The following is a 19,782-nucleotide window of genomic DNA, read 5'->3' as shown; positions in this document are numbered from 1 at the left end:
TGTGAGTCGCAATGTGGGTACGAACAGATTCGGGATGGAAAGAGTGTGTTCCAGCCACGTGAGCTCCAGGGCCAGGGGGACGTGGCCGTCATGGAGGAAGCAGGCCAGGAGGGCAGGAAGGGAGGGGTGTTGACCTCACAACCAGGGAGTCCTGTGGGGGGGGCACAGCCTGGTTGAGAGCCGGCACCCCGTTTCTCATGTTTCCCCAAATTTCCACTCTTCACGATTCTTTAAAGCGCTCACGGGGTGCATTTGAGAACGTCTGCACGGAGGTCACAGCCCAACCCTGCTCAGCCCGCCACCTTGTCCACCAAAGAGCCACCCAGTGTGTGCCCTGTGCAAACAACACAAGAAAATTTCTAGAGAGTGTGCGCCACTGGGCACACTTCCCCACCCCCACTCAGGTGCTCACAGCCCAATCAGACTCAAATGGGGCAGAATACCGTTCAAAAAGACTAAGAATGCATTTCACCCAACATTTACCTTCTCACTTTAATGTGTCTAAAACGCATTCTCTATTTCTAAAAGGTCACGTTTCTTTATCCAAGCTCAAATCAAGTTTCCTCATTTTCTTAACTATCAAAAAGTTTTCACATCATTCCATAAATCCTCCTTAGTTGAAATATATGTAAAATTGAATTAATATATAATTGAATCAATTACTTCGCTAACTCTATAGTCAGTAAGGTGATTCAATGGGTAAAAGTCAGGTTTTGGGCAAATAGTACTAGAACAACTAGACACCTACACACAGAAATCAATGTGAACCGCGGACCCACACGTCACTCCCGAATCCGTTACACCTCCAGGAAAAACACAGGGGGGATGTTTGTGACCTTCGGCAGGGATTTCTGTGCTAGGACTCAAAACATCGGAGCCATAAAGGAAAAAGGTTTGCAAATCGGGCTTCACCAAAACTTACAAGGTATGCCCCTCCAGAAACAACGTCAAATGAAAGTGAAGCAGAGACGGAAAATGTTCGCGAGACACACACTTGTTATGAGAATAAGCCGAGAACTCTCAACTCAGCTCTGAGAAATGGGTTCAAGACGCGAACAGACACTTCCGTAAGCGGAGCGTGAAGAGTGGCTCGTCACGGCCAACACTTCAAACCCAACAGCATAATCCACCCGGGTCGGACCCACAAAGAAAGCCGTGAGAAAGACTGACAGACACATGGAAAGAAGACCAACAACACGGCCCATCCAAGGAACGCATGGTGCAAACAGGAGGCGAAACTCCACGCCCTCCAGAACGCTTAGAGATGGAAACGCGAACAGTACCAACTGCTGATGAAGATGTGAGGCCAAGAGGTCTTCACACAGAGCCAGCACGAGCCTCAAGTCCTGCCGCCACGGCCCCGGGAGTTCACCCACGAGGAATCAAAACTCACACGCCGGAAACCACCGGAATAACCGTAATGCCCACCGCAGCGTGTCAGAGTCAGACAACAGACACATGCTGGAAACCGGGTCTGGTGATACACGCGTGACAAGGCAGACAAACCTCAGAAGCACGCTGAGAATCACAGAAACACAGGCCGATCAGGGGGTAGCGACCCAGGGTCCTCGGTGGCCGACCGGGTGGGGGCTGAGGTCCGTGGACTGTGTCAATGTCCAGAAACAGGTGGTGGCAGTGATGGCATTCTGCAAGACGTTAGCCTTGGGGAAACGGCCTCAGGGGACACGGGGCCCCTCTGTGTCATTCCTTACAGCTCATCGTTCCTCTACAATAACCTCAAAATGGAAAAACAAAAGTTAAATAAAACAAGCCAGACACAAGAGCAGGCGCTGCAGTTCCCAGGCCACGCTGGTGACAGGAGTCGGAAGTGGCCGGGTGGGGTGGGGGGATGAGCAGAAAGGGCAGGAGGGGCCGCTCCAGCAAGGGAAGTGTTCTCTCTCCTGATGGTGGCTCAAATTAAAAAGACAACACGCAAAGCTACGGAGCAACCAAAATTCCTCACACTATGGGGGGGCGGTGCAGACACTGGGCGAAGGTCTGCAGCTCCTTATAAAACTCAAGGCACCCCTTCCCCGGGACCCAGCCACCACACTCCCAGGTATTTGCTCAAGAGAAAGGAAAACGGGCTTGCTGAAAATGTTCACGGAAGGGCTCTCCATCATCGCATGTGTCTCCTGGAACACACCGCGGCGTACTCGGGCACCAGCACACCAGGCACAGCCCGGCAGGTGCCGACCACAGGGAGACGCAGCCACGCACACGCCCCGTGGCCGGGCGTGCGCCATGTGGTTGCATCTAGAGGAAGCGCGAGGCGGGCCGAGTAGGGCTGTGGCAGCAGCGAGAGGTCCCCCGGGACTGGTGTGTGTCAGGTGTCAAAGTGACCCTAAAAACGGGAACACGGACTGAACTCTAACGAAATGCTCGCCCGAGTGTTTTGAGATGAAGTATGCTGACGTCTGCCAGGTACTCTGAAATGCACTGAAAAGTGAGATGGGTTTTTGATGATTAGACGGAGAAGCGTGTAATAAAGCAGACGTGGCAAAGTGTTAAGCGCAGAATCTAGCAGCAGACACGCTCATTTTTTTTTTAACTTCTAAGTGTAAATATTTCTCCAATAAAATGTTAGGGAGAGGAACAAAAAATTATTCAAATTCGAAATCTGTGCAGTTTACTGTATGTATAGAATACTTCAAGAAAAAGGAAGAAAGAATGACAATTTTCACCAAAAAAGCTTCCTTGGGGCCCCGGAGTGGCTCAATCAGTTGAGCATCTGACTCTTTTTTTTTTTTAAGTTTTTATTTATTCATTTGAGAGAGAGAGAGAGCGCGCACAAGCAGGGGGAAAGGCAGAGGGAGAAGCAGGCTCCCCGCTGAGCAGGGAGCCCAACGCAGGACTGGATCCCAGGATCCCGGGATCATAACCTGAGCCAAAGGCAGACGCTTCACCGACTGAGACACCCAGGTGTCCCAAGCATCTGACTCTTGATTTCGGTTCAGGCCACGATCTTGGGGTCCTAGGATCGAGCCCGACATCAGGCTCCACGCTCAGTGTGGAGCCTGCTTAAGATTCCCTCTCTCCCTCTCCACCCTCCCCACCCCATGCTCCCTCCCTCTCTCAGAAAACAAAGAAACAACAAAAAAGCCCCACTTCTTTATTACGTGTGTAACCCTAGGTAGGCTGATGATAATGGTCCTTACGTGTCCAGGTCCCAACCTCCAGACCTGTGACTATGTGACCTCACACAGCAAAAGGGATTTTGCAGGTGATGGAGTTAGGGACCCTGAGGTGGGAAGATGATCCTGGATTATTCGGGTGGGTTACTGTCCACACAGAGTCCTTCTAAGCAGAAGAGGGAGGCAGGAGGGCGGAGCGATGTGGGGCCAGGAGCCAAGGAAGGCAATGCCTCTAGAAGGCCAAGGAACGTTCTCCCCCAGAGCCTCCAGAAGGAGCACAGGCCCCTCCCCACTTCGGACTCCTGGGATCGGTAAGACACGCGGCTGTGTTACTTCAGGCCGCTAGGCTCGTGGTAATTTCTCACAGCAGCTGCAGGAAATGGACGCACCCCCTAGGAACACCTCCAGAACGTACCAGAACAAGCACCAAAGGGCAGCACTGATTTTCACAACCAAAACTGGCAACAGCCCAGAGCCGTCTACATCAGGACAAGGCATCCACGGTGCGCACTCGCCCAACGGGGCCCGCACGCGTGGGAAGGCGCAGCCATGGCTTCACCCCGCAGCCGCGGGCCTCAGAGAAGCTGGCGGCAGACGGCGTCCCCTCCAGGGGAGGTGGTCCCCGGGACTGGCGTGAGGGGCTGCTCATTGGCCACCTGGACAGCGAGGGCTTTGCTCCTCTCGTGTGTACGTGATACTTTGGTTTTTTTGAAGTTTGAAAAAAGCAGTGGCGTAAGAATTTTCAAATGAACACTTTAAAATAACACTACTCCTCTTAAAATCTCCATTTAAATGGAAGTTCACAAGCTGTGCTTTCACATATGTATATATACATATTATATACATATATATATAATCTCACCCTGAAGATTTCAACACAACCCAGTCCCTCCTTCTCGCCGCTCGTGCCGGTCACCACAGACGCGGGCAGCCCCAGGCTCTGGCTCCCGCCCCCCGTCAGAAGACCCTCCGGGCATCGCAAACACCAGAAGACAGTAAGCACTTGGTTGACAAAAGCCCTTGAGTTCAAACCAAACAGGATCCCGCGAGATGGCCGTCCATCCGTCTGTGGACCAACCACAAAACCTTCGCTGTTAGCTCCGTGAAGCTGCTGGGGGGCCGCGCCCTGGGCTCGGGAGCTGGAGAGGGCTCCTTGCTGCACAACCCTTCGGCACAACAAGGTGGCCGCACTCCCTGCAAACACACGTCCCAGTGCCGCTCAGCAAAACGGCAGTCATACCAGCGCACGCACGTTCCACGGAGATCCCCCTTCCTGAGCGCGAGCCCGGGGTGCTGCTCAGCTCACGGGGCTTCGAGAAGCACCTGGTCCTCCTGCTTCAGCCTGATAGCCTCACGACGTGGCCTGCCTTGTCCCACACCAACCGGGACACACGCCAGTTCCCCTGCGGAGCTCCCTGTGGGTGGGGCGTCCTCCCAGCTCTGCTGGGCACCCCCGGTGACCTCAGTGTCTGCATCTGGAAGAACGGGGGGCTGAGCTGGATGTCCGTGAGAACCCTTCAAAGACGCATCCTTCATGAACTTGATGTTCTAGAAAATCCGGACGCCAAAGAAGTGCTTTCGTTGGGAAAAGAAGCTGTGGGAGCTCAGCAAAGCCGAGGTCGCAGGTTCCTCCATCAGGACAACGATTCCAAAGTGTGGCATCGGGCACGGATGAGCCGAGAGTCACAGGCATGACCCCCAGGCCTCCTGCACCCACGGGCCCCTTCCCACCAGACCCACCCACGCGGACACCTGCCCTCTGCTACTGCCCTGCTGCCCCGTATCACCAGCCTCTCCCAGCCTCCCGGGTCGGACGAAGGACACTCGCTCCCTCTCCCAGCCTCCCGGGTCGGACGAAGGACACTCGCTCCCTCTCGTCTCAGCGGCAGGCGCTCCCATGACGGCCCCTGAATTCCGCGCTCTCAGCCAATATTCCAACAAAGACAGTTGCTGTCTCTGTCGGGTCCCCAGCTGCCACCTGACAGACAGCAACGCGGTCAACCAGAACGGATTCCGCACAATTCTGCTCGTACCCAAAGGAAGAACATCTGGGGGGCCTACAACTGAGCTCAAACTTTTGAGGAAAGGATGAAGAGCAGAAGGGGTCACAGCTCCGAGGAACAGGGTCCACCAGTGGGGGTGCTGGAGGCAGGTCCAGTCCCGGCCCCACAAACCTGGGGTGCACCTTTCCTCCGGGCTCTTTTACCCCTGAAACACAAACACCAGCCTGAGCGAGATGACTTTCTCCACGAGGAGTGATTGGTTTGCTGAAGCACGGGCGGTGGCACCGTTCCGTCCAGGAGAAGGGCACCAAGTGCGCGGACGGTCACGTCCTGGGCGCTGGGCTCTCTGCTCCTCCTTTGTGTCTCCAATCAGCACACGGACCTGACACGTAGCTTAACTCAATCCCACAAGCTTCACCGCTTGTCCAACGAATCCGTCCACGCCCTCCTGGGCTTTAGGACGGTGCTGGTGGGCAGAAAAGACAGTCCGGCGGGGGCGTCTCCTCCCCTCCCGCCCTCTAAGAACCCGCTTGGCAGCTCCTACTTCAGCCCCTCAGTGGGGGCAGCGCGGACCCCCCTCGCCTGAGAGACGGTGCACCTGCACCCCCCACCCCCCCACCCAGGGAAGAGGCCACAAGGGCGTGAGGAGCGGGCTGGAGCCTACAGGCACCACCTTCACCTGAAGCTGTCCTGTGGTTCCAACACGTTCTTAAAAATCCCAGTATGTCGAGATCCAGCTCTACAAAAATCTAGGTATAAACATTTACTTTACGAAACCCACACACTCTATTGTAGCTACAGAGCTCTCTTTTCCGCAAAGCCCTTCAGGAACACGTGTGGGACATGAGGACAAGCACCTGGGCTCTCCCCATACCAGCTTCCGAATTAGCAGGGACAGAGCCGCCTCATCGGGGGTCTGGGGCCATCTCGGGGTCACACACAAAGGGGGGGGCGCCAGGGCCCAAGGAGGACGAGGCGAGGCAACGCGGGTCTGGCCACAACTTTACGCGCAGCCGACCTGCGCCCGCGAGCTGTCACACAAGGGAGCTGCTGTAACACAGAAGTAAATCCCACGGACACTTTCTTGGAAGCCATTAGGTTAAAATGCTCTTGGCCTTTTGCTTGGAAAAATCACTCTATGCTAACAGGCTCCGAATGACCACAAGTCAAGGTGGGGACACACAGAAGGCACAGGACCAGCAGCCCCGGTTGTAGAGCTGGATATCTGAGCATCTGTCCTGAGCCCCCAAATGATTTGCAGGAACCGCCTGACACATCCCTGGAACAGGGCCCTTTCTCCTACAAATAGGGTGAGAATTTAAAAATACTCTTCTCCAAGAGGTAATAAATACTGAACGAAAACAAACTGACCTCCACTGGGATCACAATTCACGCTCCCACACCCAGCCCCAGCTCCACGTAGAGGAATAAATGGCCACCACAGCAGGCAGAAGCCATCCTTTGCGAGCCTACAACCTCATGTCCTTGTCTTTGCAACTCAGAATAATCTAACAGAAGCGGTTCACAGTTGCCGTGGTAACCCAAGGGATTTAAGACATTAACAAAAGTACACAGCCAAAAGCACTTGTTGGAGTCTAAAAACACCTTCTGCTTGACAACTGCATTTAAAACCTCAAACCCACAGGCCTGAGGAGCAAACGTTCTTCACTGCACTGATGGGCCCTCAAACCGCAAGGCCTCCAGCATCACAGCCCGCTGGGCGGCACGGCACTCAAGCGGGCGTCCCAGGACAGGGCTGCAGCACTGACCACCCCAGAAGGTTCCACACAAAACATCTGTCCTTAAGTCATTCACCAGGGACTGCTGCTTCTCGGAGTTCCGTCAGAGCTGGTGACAGATTCTAAACAAAGTTTGGAGCACACGGAGCGTACCTCTCCTTACCAACAGCTGGCAGGGAGAGAGGCGGCTTTTCTAGCAGCTCAGAAACTTCATCTTCTTAGCTCGGTTAAACTCCAACAGTTGTGGGGTGCTGCCCGTCAGAGACGCATACAATGCCTGGACACACTTTTGGTGGTCACCAAACTCGCGGACAGGGGTGCTGGAGGCAGGTCCAGTCCCGGCCCCACAAACCTGGGGTGCTACTGGCATCTGGTGGATGGAGGTCAGGGATGCTGACACCGTCCTAGACTGCCCGGGACAGTTCCCACGGCAGTCATCTGCCCAAGGTTGAAAAACCACGGTTCAGCCAGCTTGTACTGAACACGCAGGGGTCTGGCCATGTGCTCAGGGCTGGGAACACACAGGGACAGGGAATGACAAGGAGTAACACAAGTGAAGTGTGTCTCGGGGAGTCTCCGCTTAACGCATACGGGGTTTCAGTCTGGGATGATGACAACCTTTTGAAGATAAACAGCAATGATGACTGCATAACAATGTGAATGTATTTAATGCCAGAAGTTATATACTTAGAAAGGGTTAAAAGAGTAAAGGAGATGGCGCACGCGTCTTACCACGATATTAAAAGCTAGCCTATTGACAGCAGAGAGCAGGAGCCCGGGCTCATTCAGGGGCCCCACCCACCCTGCCCAGGAAGCCTTCTGGGCAGGGGAACGGGCAGGCGCCCCCCACCAGAGTACAGGATGCTTACCACCCGTGACATTTTGCAGGACCATTACCCCAGTTTGCTGCCCTCACCTCCGTCCATTCCCATGTTCCAGATGATTTCTGACCTTCCTGGAGGGCCCTCCCCAGGACAAGAACTTGCTAAGATGCCTCCACCCTGCTCTGGTCCAACTCTGTTCCACCAAATGTCCTTCCTCATCCCTCCCACCCCACTGCACCTGGGGCCGGGCTGGGGCTGGCCTGGGGCTGGGGGGAGCCGGGTCCCCCACCTGCTGCAGAGAAGGGCTAGCAGTAACCATCACACAGCAGGAAGGGCACTTGGTGTTTCGTAAACGTCTAAATTGTTACCCACTTGTCTGGGAGACAGACACAGAACTGTTGTCCAGACCGTGCGGACCAGCTTCAGCAAAGCTAAGCACAGAGCCACGCTGACCCTAACGCGGGGCCGGACGCACAGTCAGGGGGACCCCTCGGGGTGCAGCAAAACACCCAGCAAGTGCAAGAGACCGACAGGTCTGTCAGCTTGAACCACAGAGCCGTTCTGGCTGGAAACGGGGAAACATCTCTCGCTGAGGGGTGCTTTACTGCCAGAGGCCTTCAGGTCCCTCCAGGTCGAGATAAGCTCTTGGCCAAGGACAAAACACAGGCATGAGATGGTTTGCTCAACGTCCACAACAACGACCAAAACTCCCGTCTGATGGACAGAAAACCCAGAACCGAGGCCCCAGGACAGGGAGTGCCTGAGACATCCCACCTCCATGTCACCTTATCTGATGCACTTTTCCACCTTCTAACCTTTTAATGTTTAAATCTTTTAAAATGAAGATACTCTCACTAGTGTTTAAGAAAGGCTGCCCTATAAAAAGGAAAGCGGACCCTTCAAACTGACCCCACACCAGGTGTCACCCCTTTTCCAGCTGCTGACCCCTCAGCTTTAAAGAAGTCTTCCCTCAGCTGGCCTCTGCATGCCGGTGACATGGGCAGTGTATTGCCAGGGGACCCCAAAGTCCTACTGCCTGCTTCACCTACAAGACAAACGGCCATAGGGCCTCAGACGCGCAGTGCACCGGGGCCGCGGTGGCCCGACAGGGTCTCAGCCCCTGCCCGTAAAACACAAAAGGCTTACTTGAGTCTCGGCTGCTGAACGGCCACCCAGACGTTGGAAGGAAGGAGGCCACTGGGGAGCCGGCCCGGCTATCGTCCTCCACCTGCTGTGTGATATGCCGGACCGTCTCCTTGTTTTTCCGATTCTTCCTGCGACCCGTGGGCTGCCAGCCATCGCCTCCGGCCTGCTCTGAGAAAGAGTTCTGTATCACACCATCCCTGGCGGAAGGCAGCTCACTCCCTCCGTAATGAGACGGTGAAATCTGCTCTTCCTTGACACGCAGAGACCCGTAGCCCACGTCGCCAGGCCACAGCGACTGCGAAGAGATGTCCTCGGGACCGTCGGCCTTGGGCTCCTGGTCCTCCTTCCCGTAGCTGCTTCCTCCCTCGTGGCAGCTGGCGATGGCCGAGTCTCCGGAAGAGTTGGCAGGACTCGTGCGCCGAGCCAACCACGGGGAGATGCTCCTTCCGGCCATCACGGCCGAGATCAGCGCGTCCGTGCTGCTGCCGGGCGGGCCACTGATCTCAAACTCGGAAAGCTCGTCCGAGGCATCCGGCTTGATGCTGATGTCCAGGGCGGCCTTGATGAAGTCGTGACAGGCCTGCACGATGTCCGTCATCTGCAGGAAGCTGGCCGCGGACATCACCTCGATGACGTTCCTGCTGGTGAGGGCCAGGTGGGCAGAGTACATGAAGTCGATGATGGCCTTGAAGCCCTGGGCCGTGACGATGTCCAGGTGCGTGACCGTGGCCTGGTCGGACGTCTTCTGCACCTGGCAGTAAAGCGTCTTGAAGTAACGGCTACTGCCGAGCAGGACATTCTTGTGTGCCTTGAAGACCTTGCCCTCAACTACGACGCAGACGTCACACAGGACGCCGTGCTGCCTCTGCTCGTTGAGCTCGCGGAGCAGCTGCCGGTAGTGGGACGCGATTTCCATGTCTTCCTTTCGGTTGTTCATTTGGAAGTCTTGGTGTTGCCGTTCTACGGACTCTGTGGGGGCAAGAACACGCGAGTTAGCCACGCGGTCGACACCCACACGCCCGGGGAGTTCGGCGGAGCGCACACTCCTCCACGGCCCGGCCGCTATGCGGGGGCAGGACTGTGCCTTTGGCCGCGGGGCAGCCGCCAGGTGGGTGGACCTGAGCGGCGGTCCACAGCGAGGTTCTGGGGTCAAGGCTGACCACCACCACAGCCACCTTCTGACCAGAACCGACACACAGCGGCCGTCCCTCGGCACAGAAGGCAAACGGCCATCAGTTACTGAAGTGACTTTCTGACCTAAATGTAAAATCTAGGTGAAATAACCCAAGGGAGTCTCATCCCGGACCCTCAAAGATACATCTTTAAAAACAAAACAGGGGCGCCTGGGTGGCTCAGTCAGTTAAGCGTCCGACTCTTGGTTTCGGCTCAGGTCATTATCTCAGGGTCCTGGGATCGAGCCCCACATGGGGCTCTGTGCTCAGTGGGGAGTCGGCTTCTCCCTCTGCCCCCCGCCCCTGCTGGTTCTCTCTCTAAAATAAATAAATCTTCTTAAAAAAATAAAAACAAAACAAAACAAGGGCTTCCTACACAAAGAAAAACCATGGGGCAGAAAGGCCTGGAGGCAGACATTATAGCCTCAGCCCTACCACCTTCCAAAACTCCAGCACGAATCAGCTCAAGGGAGGGGGCCTCCAGGGCTGGAGGGGCTCCGGCCTGGACAGCACTCCGGTCTGGTGCCCTCCCGCGTCACTCTCCTGATACCGCCTCCCCATGCGTCTGCCAGGTTCTCCTCTCTGCTGCCACTGTTAGCTTCCCCGGGCTTCCAGAACACAGTGTTCCAGACCAGGAGGCCCTCACAGAGAACCGGATCCTCGCACAGCCGGAGGCCAGAGGCCCAGACCAGCTCCCTCTAAAGCTCCGCGGGAGGGTATGTCCAGGGCTGTCCCAGCTTGGCGGCTGCCAGTCCTTGGCCACCTCGGATATGGAAGCATCACCACCTGGCCTCTGCCTCCATGTTCCCACACGTCCTCCCTGTGAGCCTGTGTCCCAGTGTCCCCTTCTTACAAGGACACAAGCCTGTGTCCCAGTGTCCCCTTCTTACAAGGACACCTCACTCCAGAACCACCTCATCTTAACCAATTACATCCAAATTAGATCGCAGTCCGAGGCCCTGGGGGTGGAGGACACACTCTCCCCCATAACACTCCCAGAGAAAGACAAGGTTGTCAGGGGCCGATCTTCCCGCTTAAGTACGCCATTTTCCAGCTGGTTAGTCAAGCAGGACCGCTCACCAAAACTGCCAACATGTGTTTAATGGCAGAGAACTACGCTGTTCAAACATGGGGGCATCTGCCTCTTCCCTGAGAGGGGCGGCCCCCCAGGACGCAGTGGGGTCCACCACACACTCCTCTTTTTTTTTTTTTTTAAGATTTTATTTATTCGACAGAGATAGAGACAGCCAGCAAGAGAGGGAACACGCAGGGGGAGTGGGAGAGGAAGAAGCAGGCTCATAGTGGAGGAGCCTGATGTGGGGCTCGATCCCAGAATGCCGGGATCACGCCCTGAGCCGAAGGCAGACGCTCAACCGCTGTGCCACCCAGGCGCCCCACACCCCACACACTTCTTTATTGACTCAGAGCGTCACAACACACACACACCTTCCTTTGGTCATTACAGTATGTTTCCAAACATCACCAGAAATCATCTTAAAAGTGCCCTGTGAAATGAAAGAGGAAGGAAAACTTCCAAACTCATGCTATGAGGCCAGCATTACCCCAGTACCAAAACTAGGTAAAGACACTACAAAAAGAGAACCACAGGCCCCATAACCCTGACTACCACCCCCCCAAATACTAGCAAACCAAATCCAACAATACATTAAAAAAAGCCATTCGCCATGATCAAGTGGGATTTATTCCAGGTTGCGGGGGCTTCGATATTCACAAATCAATCAATGTGATACATCACATCAAAAAGAAAAAGGATAAGAACCATATGATTATTTCAACAGACACAGAAGGAGCATCTGACCAAGTACAACACCCACTCATGATAAAAACTCTCAACAAGCAGGTTTAGAGGGAACACACGTCAACATGATAAAGGCCTTCTATGAAAAACCCACAGCCAACATCGGACTCCACGGGGAGAACTGAGAGCTTCTCCCCGAGGTCAGGAACAAGACAAGGATGTCATCACTGGTATTCAGTGTAGTACTGGAAGTCCTAGCCACAGCAATCAGACAAGAAAAAGGAATAAAAGGTATCCAAACTGGTAAGAGAGAAGAGAATCCTCACCATTTGCAGATGACACGATACTCTATCTAGAAAACAGTAAAGACTCCACCAAAAAACTACCAGAACTCATAAATGAATTCAGCAAGTTCGCAGGAATCAACATCGATATGAGAAATCTGTTGCATTTTATACACCGATGAACAGCAGAGAGGGAGATTAAGAAAACAATCCTACTAACAACTCTCACCAAAACTAATAAAATACCAAGGAGGTGAAAGACCTGTGCTCTGAAAACTATAAAACACCAATGAAAGAAATTGAAGAGGGGGATGCCTGGGTGTCTCCGTCGGTGAAGTGTCTGCCTTCGGCTCAGGTCATGATCCCAGGGTCCTGGGATCGAGTCCTGCATCGGGCTCCCTCCTTGGCGGGGAATCTGCTTCTCCCTCTGCCTCTGCCTCCACCCTCCTACTCACGCTGTGGGTGGGTGTGTCTCTCTCTCTCTTTCAAATAAATAAATAAATCTTAAAAAAAAAGAAATTGAAGATGACACAAAGAAATGGAAAGACATTCCATGCTCATGGATTGTAGGAACAAACATTATTAAAATGTCTATATTACCCAAAGCAATCCACAGATTTAATGCAACCCTATCAAAATACCAACAGCATTTTTCTCAGAGCTAGAACAAACAAACTTAAAATTTGTACAGAACCACAAATGCCTCAAATAGCCAAAGCAGTCTTGAAAAAGAAAAGCAAGGCTTAAGGCATCACAATTCTTGACTTCAAGTTATATTACAAAGCTGTAGTCCTCAAAACAATATGGTACTGGCATAAAAATAGATCAGTGAAACACAACAGAGTGCCCAGAAATAAACCCACAAGTATATGGTCAATTAATCTTCAACAAAGGAGCAAGAGTATGCAACAGGAAAAAGACAGTCTCTTCAACCAATGGTGCTGGGAAAATGGGACAGCTACATGTGAAAGAATGAGACTGGACCACTTTCTTACATCATACACAAAAATAAACTCAAAATGGATTAGGGACCTAAATGTGAGACCTAAAAGCATAAAAATCCTAGAAGACAGTGTGGGCAGTAAAGTCTCTGACATTGGCCATAGCAACATTTTTCTAGATAGGTCCCCCGAGGCCAGGGAAAGACAAGCAAACTAAACTATTGGGACTTCATCAAAATAAAAAGCTTCTGCACAGAGAAGGAGAAAACAAGACTAAAAGACACCCTACTGAGAGACGATATTTGCAAATGACGTGTCCGATCAAAAGTTAGTATCTAAATTACATAAAGAACTCATACAACTCAATGCCCCAAAACCAAATAATCCAATTTAAAAATGGGCAGAAGACATGAACAGATATTTCTCCAAAGAAGACATCCAGATGGTCAGCAGACACCTGCAAAGGTCCTCCATATCACTCATCACCAGGGAAATGCAGATCAGGACCACGATGAGACATCACCTCACACCAGTCAGAGTGCTAAAGTCAACAACACAAGAAACAACAGGTGTTGGCGAGGACGCAGAGAAAGGGGAGCCCCCAGGCACTGCTGGTGGGAATGCGAACTGGTGCAGCTACTCTGGAAAACAGTATGGAGGGTCCTCAAAAGATTAAAAATAGAAATACTGTATGATCTAGCCATTCCACTACTGGGTATTTATCCAAAGAATACAAAATACTAATTTGAAAGGACACATGCACCCCTATGTTTATAGCAGCACTATTTACAATAGTCAAACTATGCAAACAGCCTGTGTCCGTCAACAGATGAACGGATAAAGGAGGTGCACACACACACACACACACACACACACACACACACACTGGAATAGTACTCAACCACAAAAATAACGAAATCTTGCCATCTGCAACACCATGGATGGAACTGGAAAGTATTGTGCCAAGCAAAAGTAGTCAAAGACAGACAAATACCACACGATTTTGCTCATACATGGAATTTAAGAAACAAAACGAATGAACGAAGGGGGAAAAAAAGACACTCCAAGAAACAAGATTCTTCAGTCTAGAGAACACACTGACGGTCACCAGAGGGGAGGAGGGTGGGGGACACGTGAAACAGGTGGTGGGGATAAGAGCACACTTACCCTGATGATCACCGGGTATGAATCACTACACTCACACGTGACCGTAACACTCTGTTACCTACGCTGGAACTCAATCTTTTAATGGTTCGAAAAAGTAAGTTACTAAGATTCTCATCACAAAATACATTTTGTACCTATGCATGGTGGGAGACATTAACTAGAAATAAAAGGTGAAATCGGTACCTGTGCCACGGCTAGCCCTCAACGAACACTGCATAACACTTAAACATTCTAGGTCTACACACGTCAAAAAGAATAAACACCAAAAATGTTTCATGAAGATGTCATGTTGCAAAGGGCTACAAATGGTAACATTTATTGAAATTAAAGAAAGGACTTGCACAAAACAACCCCACTATTGCTCCTGAGGCACAGTGGTCATTTCCTCTCGGTGAGTCCAACAGCACACGCTCCGTCCAGTCAGCGTGCATGGACCGGAATACTGGCTGCAATACTACTGGCTGTGCGACCTTGGGGAAGTTACTCAACCTCTCTGTGCCTCAAATTCTTCATCTGTAAAATGAAAGTAATAATCATACCTACCTTTAGTTATGAAGATTAAATGAGTTAATATCCACAAAATCCTTATAAGAACGTCTACACAGACTAAACTATGTTTGCCATCATCACGATTATTAGTAGAGCAACTTTCGCGATATGTGTGGCAATGCTCACAAAATTCATGAAGTGGGATGTATCTAGGAGGGAAGATGAGAGGAATGGGATGGGGAATGTAACGTGGGGGGGTCAGTTTCATCTGTAATACTTTAATTTCTAAAAACGAAGAGTAAAGGTCTGTGGCTTCTATTAAAATACAGTATTTGCTAATTTGGGCTGTCAGGCTCACAAACATATTCTGATTTTCTTTTTAAAATTTTTATTTTTAATTGTTTTTTGTTTCCTCATAAGTGAGCAGGTAACCTTTAATATTTATCTAAAAACCACTGTTGAGCTGCTGCTTCCATGGAAATGTTAAAACCGACAGATTCTAATTTTTAGCCACCTTTGTATTTTACTGGCAATACGATTAAAATAAATGAAAAATAAAATAAAATGCCCGGTGAGATAAGTGGTTACTTTGTTTTACATTCCGAGGCTAGGAAGACAGGCCGAAAGAGCCAAAAGGCTCTCATCCCTCCTCTCCCTCTGCTGGCCAGGTCCTGGGCACCCTCCCACCACCCTCTTCCCTCCCTTCCAGCTGCGCTGGCAGGGCTGGGGCCCCAGGGACCCCCCAACACAATTTCCATTAGGGAAAAAAGTTACTTGTATATTAAAAAGAAATGGAGTCTAAAATGAGAGTCTGCGATGGAAATATTAAGGGTACGTGAATCTATCCAAGCCCAAAGCAGCTTTAGGAGAATAGCTGAATTTCCGTTACGAGGTTGATAATCTCTCAGCATCAGTAAGGGGCTCCTGGGAGTCCCACCACCTGACCACAGGTGTCGTGTCGTACAACGGCCTGACGGGTAAGATGCAGCCTTGAGGTTCTCTGAGGGCACGGAGAGCAGAGCACCTGCCCAGGTGCCGTGGACCACCTCATGGAGACACATCTGGCCGCAGACACACACCTGTGGACAGGTAACCTGCGTGGCTACGCAGAGCACAGGGCACTCTCACGAATTCCAGGCCCACGTGTGGCACCCTCCGTGGGTAAGGGGCCCTTTCAAAGAGAGCCTGTGGTCCATGAAGAAACACAGATGCCAAAGCGTCGCGAGGTCAGGGTCTAAGGGCTGGGCGAGACCACAGGGCAAGCAGGTGATCTGTCACCACCCGGCACCCGAGGCTGCATGAGGGTGCCACAGAAACCCCTGAAAAGCTGCACCCTCTCCCTGCTGTTTTTTCCCAACTTGCTTTCTTATTTCCCCTCTAGATTCCCCACTTAGAGCTTGCTGATCGAGAGAGACTGTTTCCGACAGAATCACTTATAAAACAGAACCACCTTGGTACCAAATCACCTTGGATCCACGTTCCAGACCAGACTGGAGAGGTCACGTCACCTGACCAGCTCTGGGGGGTTTGATGCAGACTTGGGAGCCCTAACCATGGACAACCGGGGACACGGTGGACAATGCAGGTCACCAAGACTCCTAAGGAAGGGGGGGTCCTCGGGGAGGCAAGAGGTAGGACACTTGGGTGCCATTTCCAATCCCGCAGTCTCCAGGGAAGGCGGAGGGCGTCCCCAGGCTGCAAGCCAGGAGACCCAAAGCTCAAAGACATCACGTTCCCGGCCAACAGAGGAGCCAGCTTCAGAACAAGCGTGGCACCAAGCCCACGCCGCTGTCCTGTGCTGGCTCCGGTGAACGCCGCTCGGCACGGTGACCCAGGAGCAAGGATGCGGCTCCGAGGGCTCCAACATAAAGAAAACGCTCCCACCGGAGCATGGGAACTGGTCCCTGCGGCCTCCTCTCCACACGACAGGAGCGCGTCCTGCTGGCTCTAGGACTCGGGCGCCCAGGATGCTGAGGGCTGGGCATCTCTGTCTCCAGGCCCTCACCAGCTCGGGACAGGGCACCCCAATCTCTGGTCTGGGGAGTCACAGGCTACATTCCAATGCCTTCTACTACCAGTATCTGAAGGTAAGGGGGTCTCAACAAGAATGCCATCACAAATTATCAGCAGAGGCCATCCTGTTGAAGACACAAATTTCTCACTCATTCTGCTGTCGCGTGACTGCTAGTGCCTCACGGGGAGAGTCCAAATGCATCACCACGTCTCAAAATGCACAAGGACCACGAAATCCGAAGACCGTTGTGGACGCACGTCACTCATGGCATCGCGTGTTCCGAGTTCAGGGACCAAGCTGGGGTCCCTTGCTCCTCTCAGCCGTCAGGAGCTCCGCCAGGAAGAACCTGGTTCCCATAAAAATGTAAAACGGTGGGTGGAAACCTTGCGCCCTTGTTACAAGCAAACAAGCATCGGGTCAGCCGCACTAGCCGGCGGGACCCCCCACCCCCGGCCGGTCACTGAGTCCCACCCAAGAAAAGCCCACATCTGATCTGGAACAACTCGTAAGGCGTGAGCATCCTTCTCAAACGCCTGCGCCAACCCAGGTTACGCCGAGGTCACTCACCTTCTTACCTGTAACCTGTAACCTGTGCGTGTCTGTTAAGCTCAATGTGAACTTACTCAAGCTTCTCCCTGACTGTCATCTAGCAGGCGGACCTGTTTTCGAGCGGAAGCAAGACAGCCCTCGCGCTGGAACCAAGCCCTTCTGAGCCCGTGTGGCCCACGCTGCCTGCAGGCTGCCCCGCCGACACGCCGCGGAGGAGAGGGCGACCCCACGATGTCGGGCCAACCTCACTACGCTCAACACCCCTCCTGTAGTCACTTGGGAGGGATTTTCTTAACGGGCCGTATTTCCAACAGACACACCGCATAGAAGATACCTGAACCGCCAAATACGGGAAGGGGCTCGACTTCCTCAGGCCTCGGGGACACGCCGACGACGACCGCACACACACCCTAACCCTCAGAAGCCAACCAAACACCAGACGACCCCGTGAGCCCCACGCGAGGTGTGAGGAGAAGTGAGAACACGGCCCCGCACGCAGGCTCGCACGCAGACACGGCAGCGTGACCGTCAAACCCGGAAACGGCGCACGCGTGCGTCTGCAGGGACCCGGGGCCGTGGGGCCGGTCCCAACCCAGGGACACGCCCGGCAGGAAGGTGTCCACGTGCCCCCAGCCCAGTGCCTAAACATCACGCTCTCAGACACGCACGAATCTCAACGTAATCACACGGAATGCGAGCCGCCGTGTGTGGAGTTCTAGAAAGCGCGAACTCATCTAGGGGCAGGGCGGCAGCCGCCGGCTGCACAGGGGTCCCGAGGGCTCAGCGACCTGGCACTGGGGGTGATGTCCTCTGTGACGGTGTCCCAGCCGCATGCAGACCCCTGAGAGGCGCTCTTTACATGACAACAGTCGGTTGTCGGTTGATTAGACATCTGCCTCCGTGAAAGTATCCCTGCTTGCGTATCGCCATTTGTTGTGGGGTCTTTTGTCCCCAAAATCCAACTGCTGAATTCCTAACCCCACTTTCCCAGCACGTGGCCTCCCTCAGGGACGTGGTGGTTGCAGCTGTAACTGGGTCAGATGAGGTCCCCAGATGGGCCCTAGTCCAGCAGGACTGGCGTTGTCCCTACACAATGGAGACACAGGGACAGATGCCCCCAAGGAGGACGTGGCCCCTGGGGCCGGGAGAGAAGAGACCTCCGTGTGGAGACCTCCGGTCCGCGGTGCTTGGTTAGGCAGCCCCGCACATTCACACACCACACGCACCTGCCAAGGACCGCAGCCGAAGCCCACGCGGTAATCAGACAGGTGGGAGAAGCAAAGCTCATCGCCGGGGAAAGTGCCCTCTGCCCGACCCTGTGCGTCCGAGGGCAGAGGTCAGCTGCCGTGAAACTCGGCTCCAAGCTCCCCACACGGACGTTATCTCCATACTCGGGGCTGTTGCAATGGTTTACTGTGTTCTGAAAAACTCGAGGGTACGGTACCCACGATGAGACACCGTTTTACAGATCAGACTCTCTATACGTCGGAGTATCAGCCGTGGCTGGCGAGGTGGGACGTGCTATTCCCCAGATTTTCTCTACTGAGGACAAACCGGCACAGAGCGGAGCTAGAGGCCTTCACATTCTCCACACTGCCCCAGCGTGATCTAAAAATGCAAACCTGGGGGCCCTCCTGCTGCTCGGCCTCAGGTCTGGAGGCCCTGTGGGCACACCCCCACTTCCGGCCCCTCCTCTGTGCCTCTTTCGGTTCCTTGTCCTCACAGGAGCCTGGAGCGCCCCCACCTCCCTACCGGCCTCCCTACCTGCCTCAGCGTCACTTCCCCTCTCAGATGCAACCCCACCCTGGCCACAGGGCCCAGTGCCCAGGTGCCCCCTGTCCAAACACCACCCGGGTGGAGCCCCTCCCCACCCTACACCCAAGACCCTCCAAAAAAATTTCTAAGCAAGGGAGCAAAATTCTAGGCCGTACCACCCACTGTGTTTGCATGCCAAGGCCTGGAGCCCACCCAAGGCTGAGGGCACCACCCCACCTCCCACCTCCCACATAGGGCGCTCCTCTCCCCAGAAGGCCAGAGCCATAGCAGGGACAATTCTAGATCACCATAAAGGTGCTGTGGGGGCATGGGGAGGGGCTGGGCAGGGGCAGCTCCCCAGAGGGGGCTACAAACCATTCGTGGGCGGCCGTAGGGAGCAGCACACGTTAAGAGGACAGCGCTGGCTTATGAAGAGGCCCCCCGGTGAGCCACCACCCCAGAGTTCAGGGTCTGGGGCTCCCTCACTGACCCTGGCCTGGGACTGAGCCTCAAGGAGCTGGCAGCATCCACCTCTGTAGGTGGACAGGTCTATGCCAGCTACTCAGCTACAGGAGCTGACCTAAGATGGTGTGGGGTGAAGGGCCACCGCAGCATCCCAAACCAGCCCTGACCTCACCAGGTGCCAGACTACTGAGCCACCTGCCTGGTCATTCCAGCCCAGCTCTCGGGGGAATGCAGGCCCAGCTGACGTCACATGGACAAGAAGAACCCAGTCGGCCACGGAACCCTGACAGCCAACGAGCCTCTGTGTTTCAGGATGGTTCCGAGCGCGTACAAGACCTCGG

General features: G+C 53.6%; 1 protein-coding gene across 4 annotated transcripts in view; it reads right to left on the bottom strand.

Annotated features, from left to right (window-relative positions):
- Positions 1-19,782, bottom strand: part of ZBTB46 (zinc finger and BTB domain containing 46) — a 65,781-nt gene that overhangs the window by 26,159 nt on the left and 19,840 nt on the right. For 3 of the 4 annotated variants that reach the window (XM_034639829.1, XM_019806402.2, XM_019806401.2), the window contains one exon: positions 8,847-9,815. In XM_034639829.1, the coding sequence (XP_034495720.1) occupies positions 8,847-9,815 (969 nt within the window). Of the gene's footprint in view, positions 1-8,846; positions 9,816-18,447; positions 19,072-19,782 lie in introns of those variants that run through there. The other variant, XM_002925694.4, reaches the window with a different exon arrangement.

This window comes from Ailuropoda melanoleuca, chromosome 13 (assembly GCF_002007445.2).
Source record: "Ailuropoda melanoleuca isolate Jingjing chromosome 13, ASM200744v2, whole genome shotgun sequence".
Lineage (NCBI taxonomy): Eukaryota > Metazoa > Chordata > Mammalia > Carnivora > Ursidae > Ailuropoda > Ailuropoda melanoleuca.
Note: the sequence above shows the minus strand (reverse complement) of the source record. Positions and strands in the feature narration are given on the sequence as shown.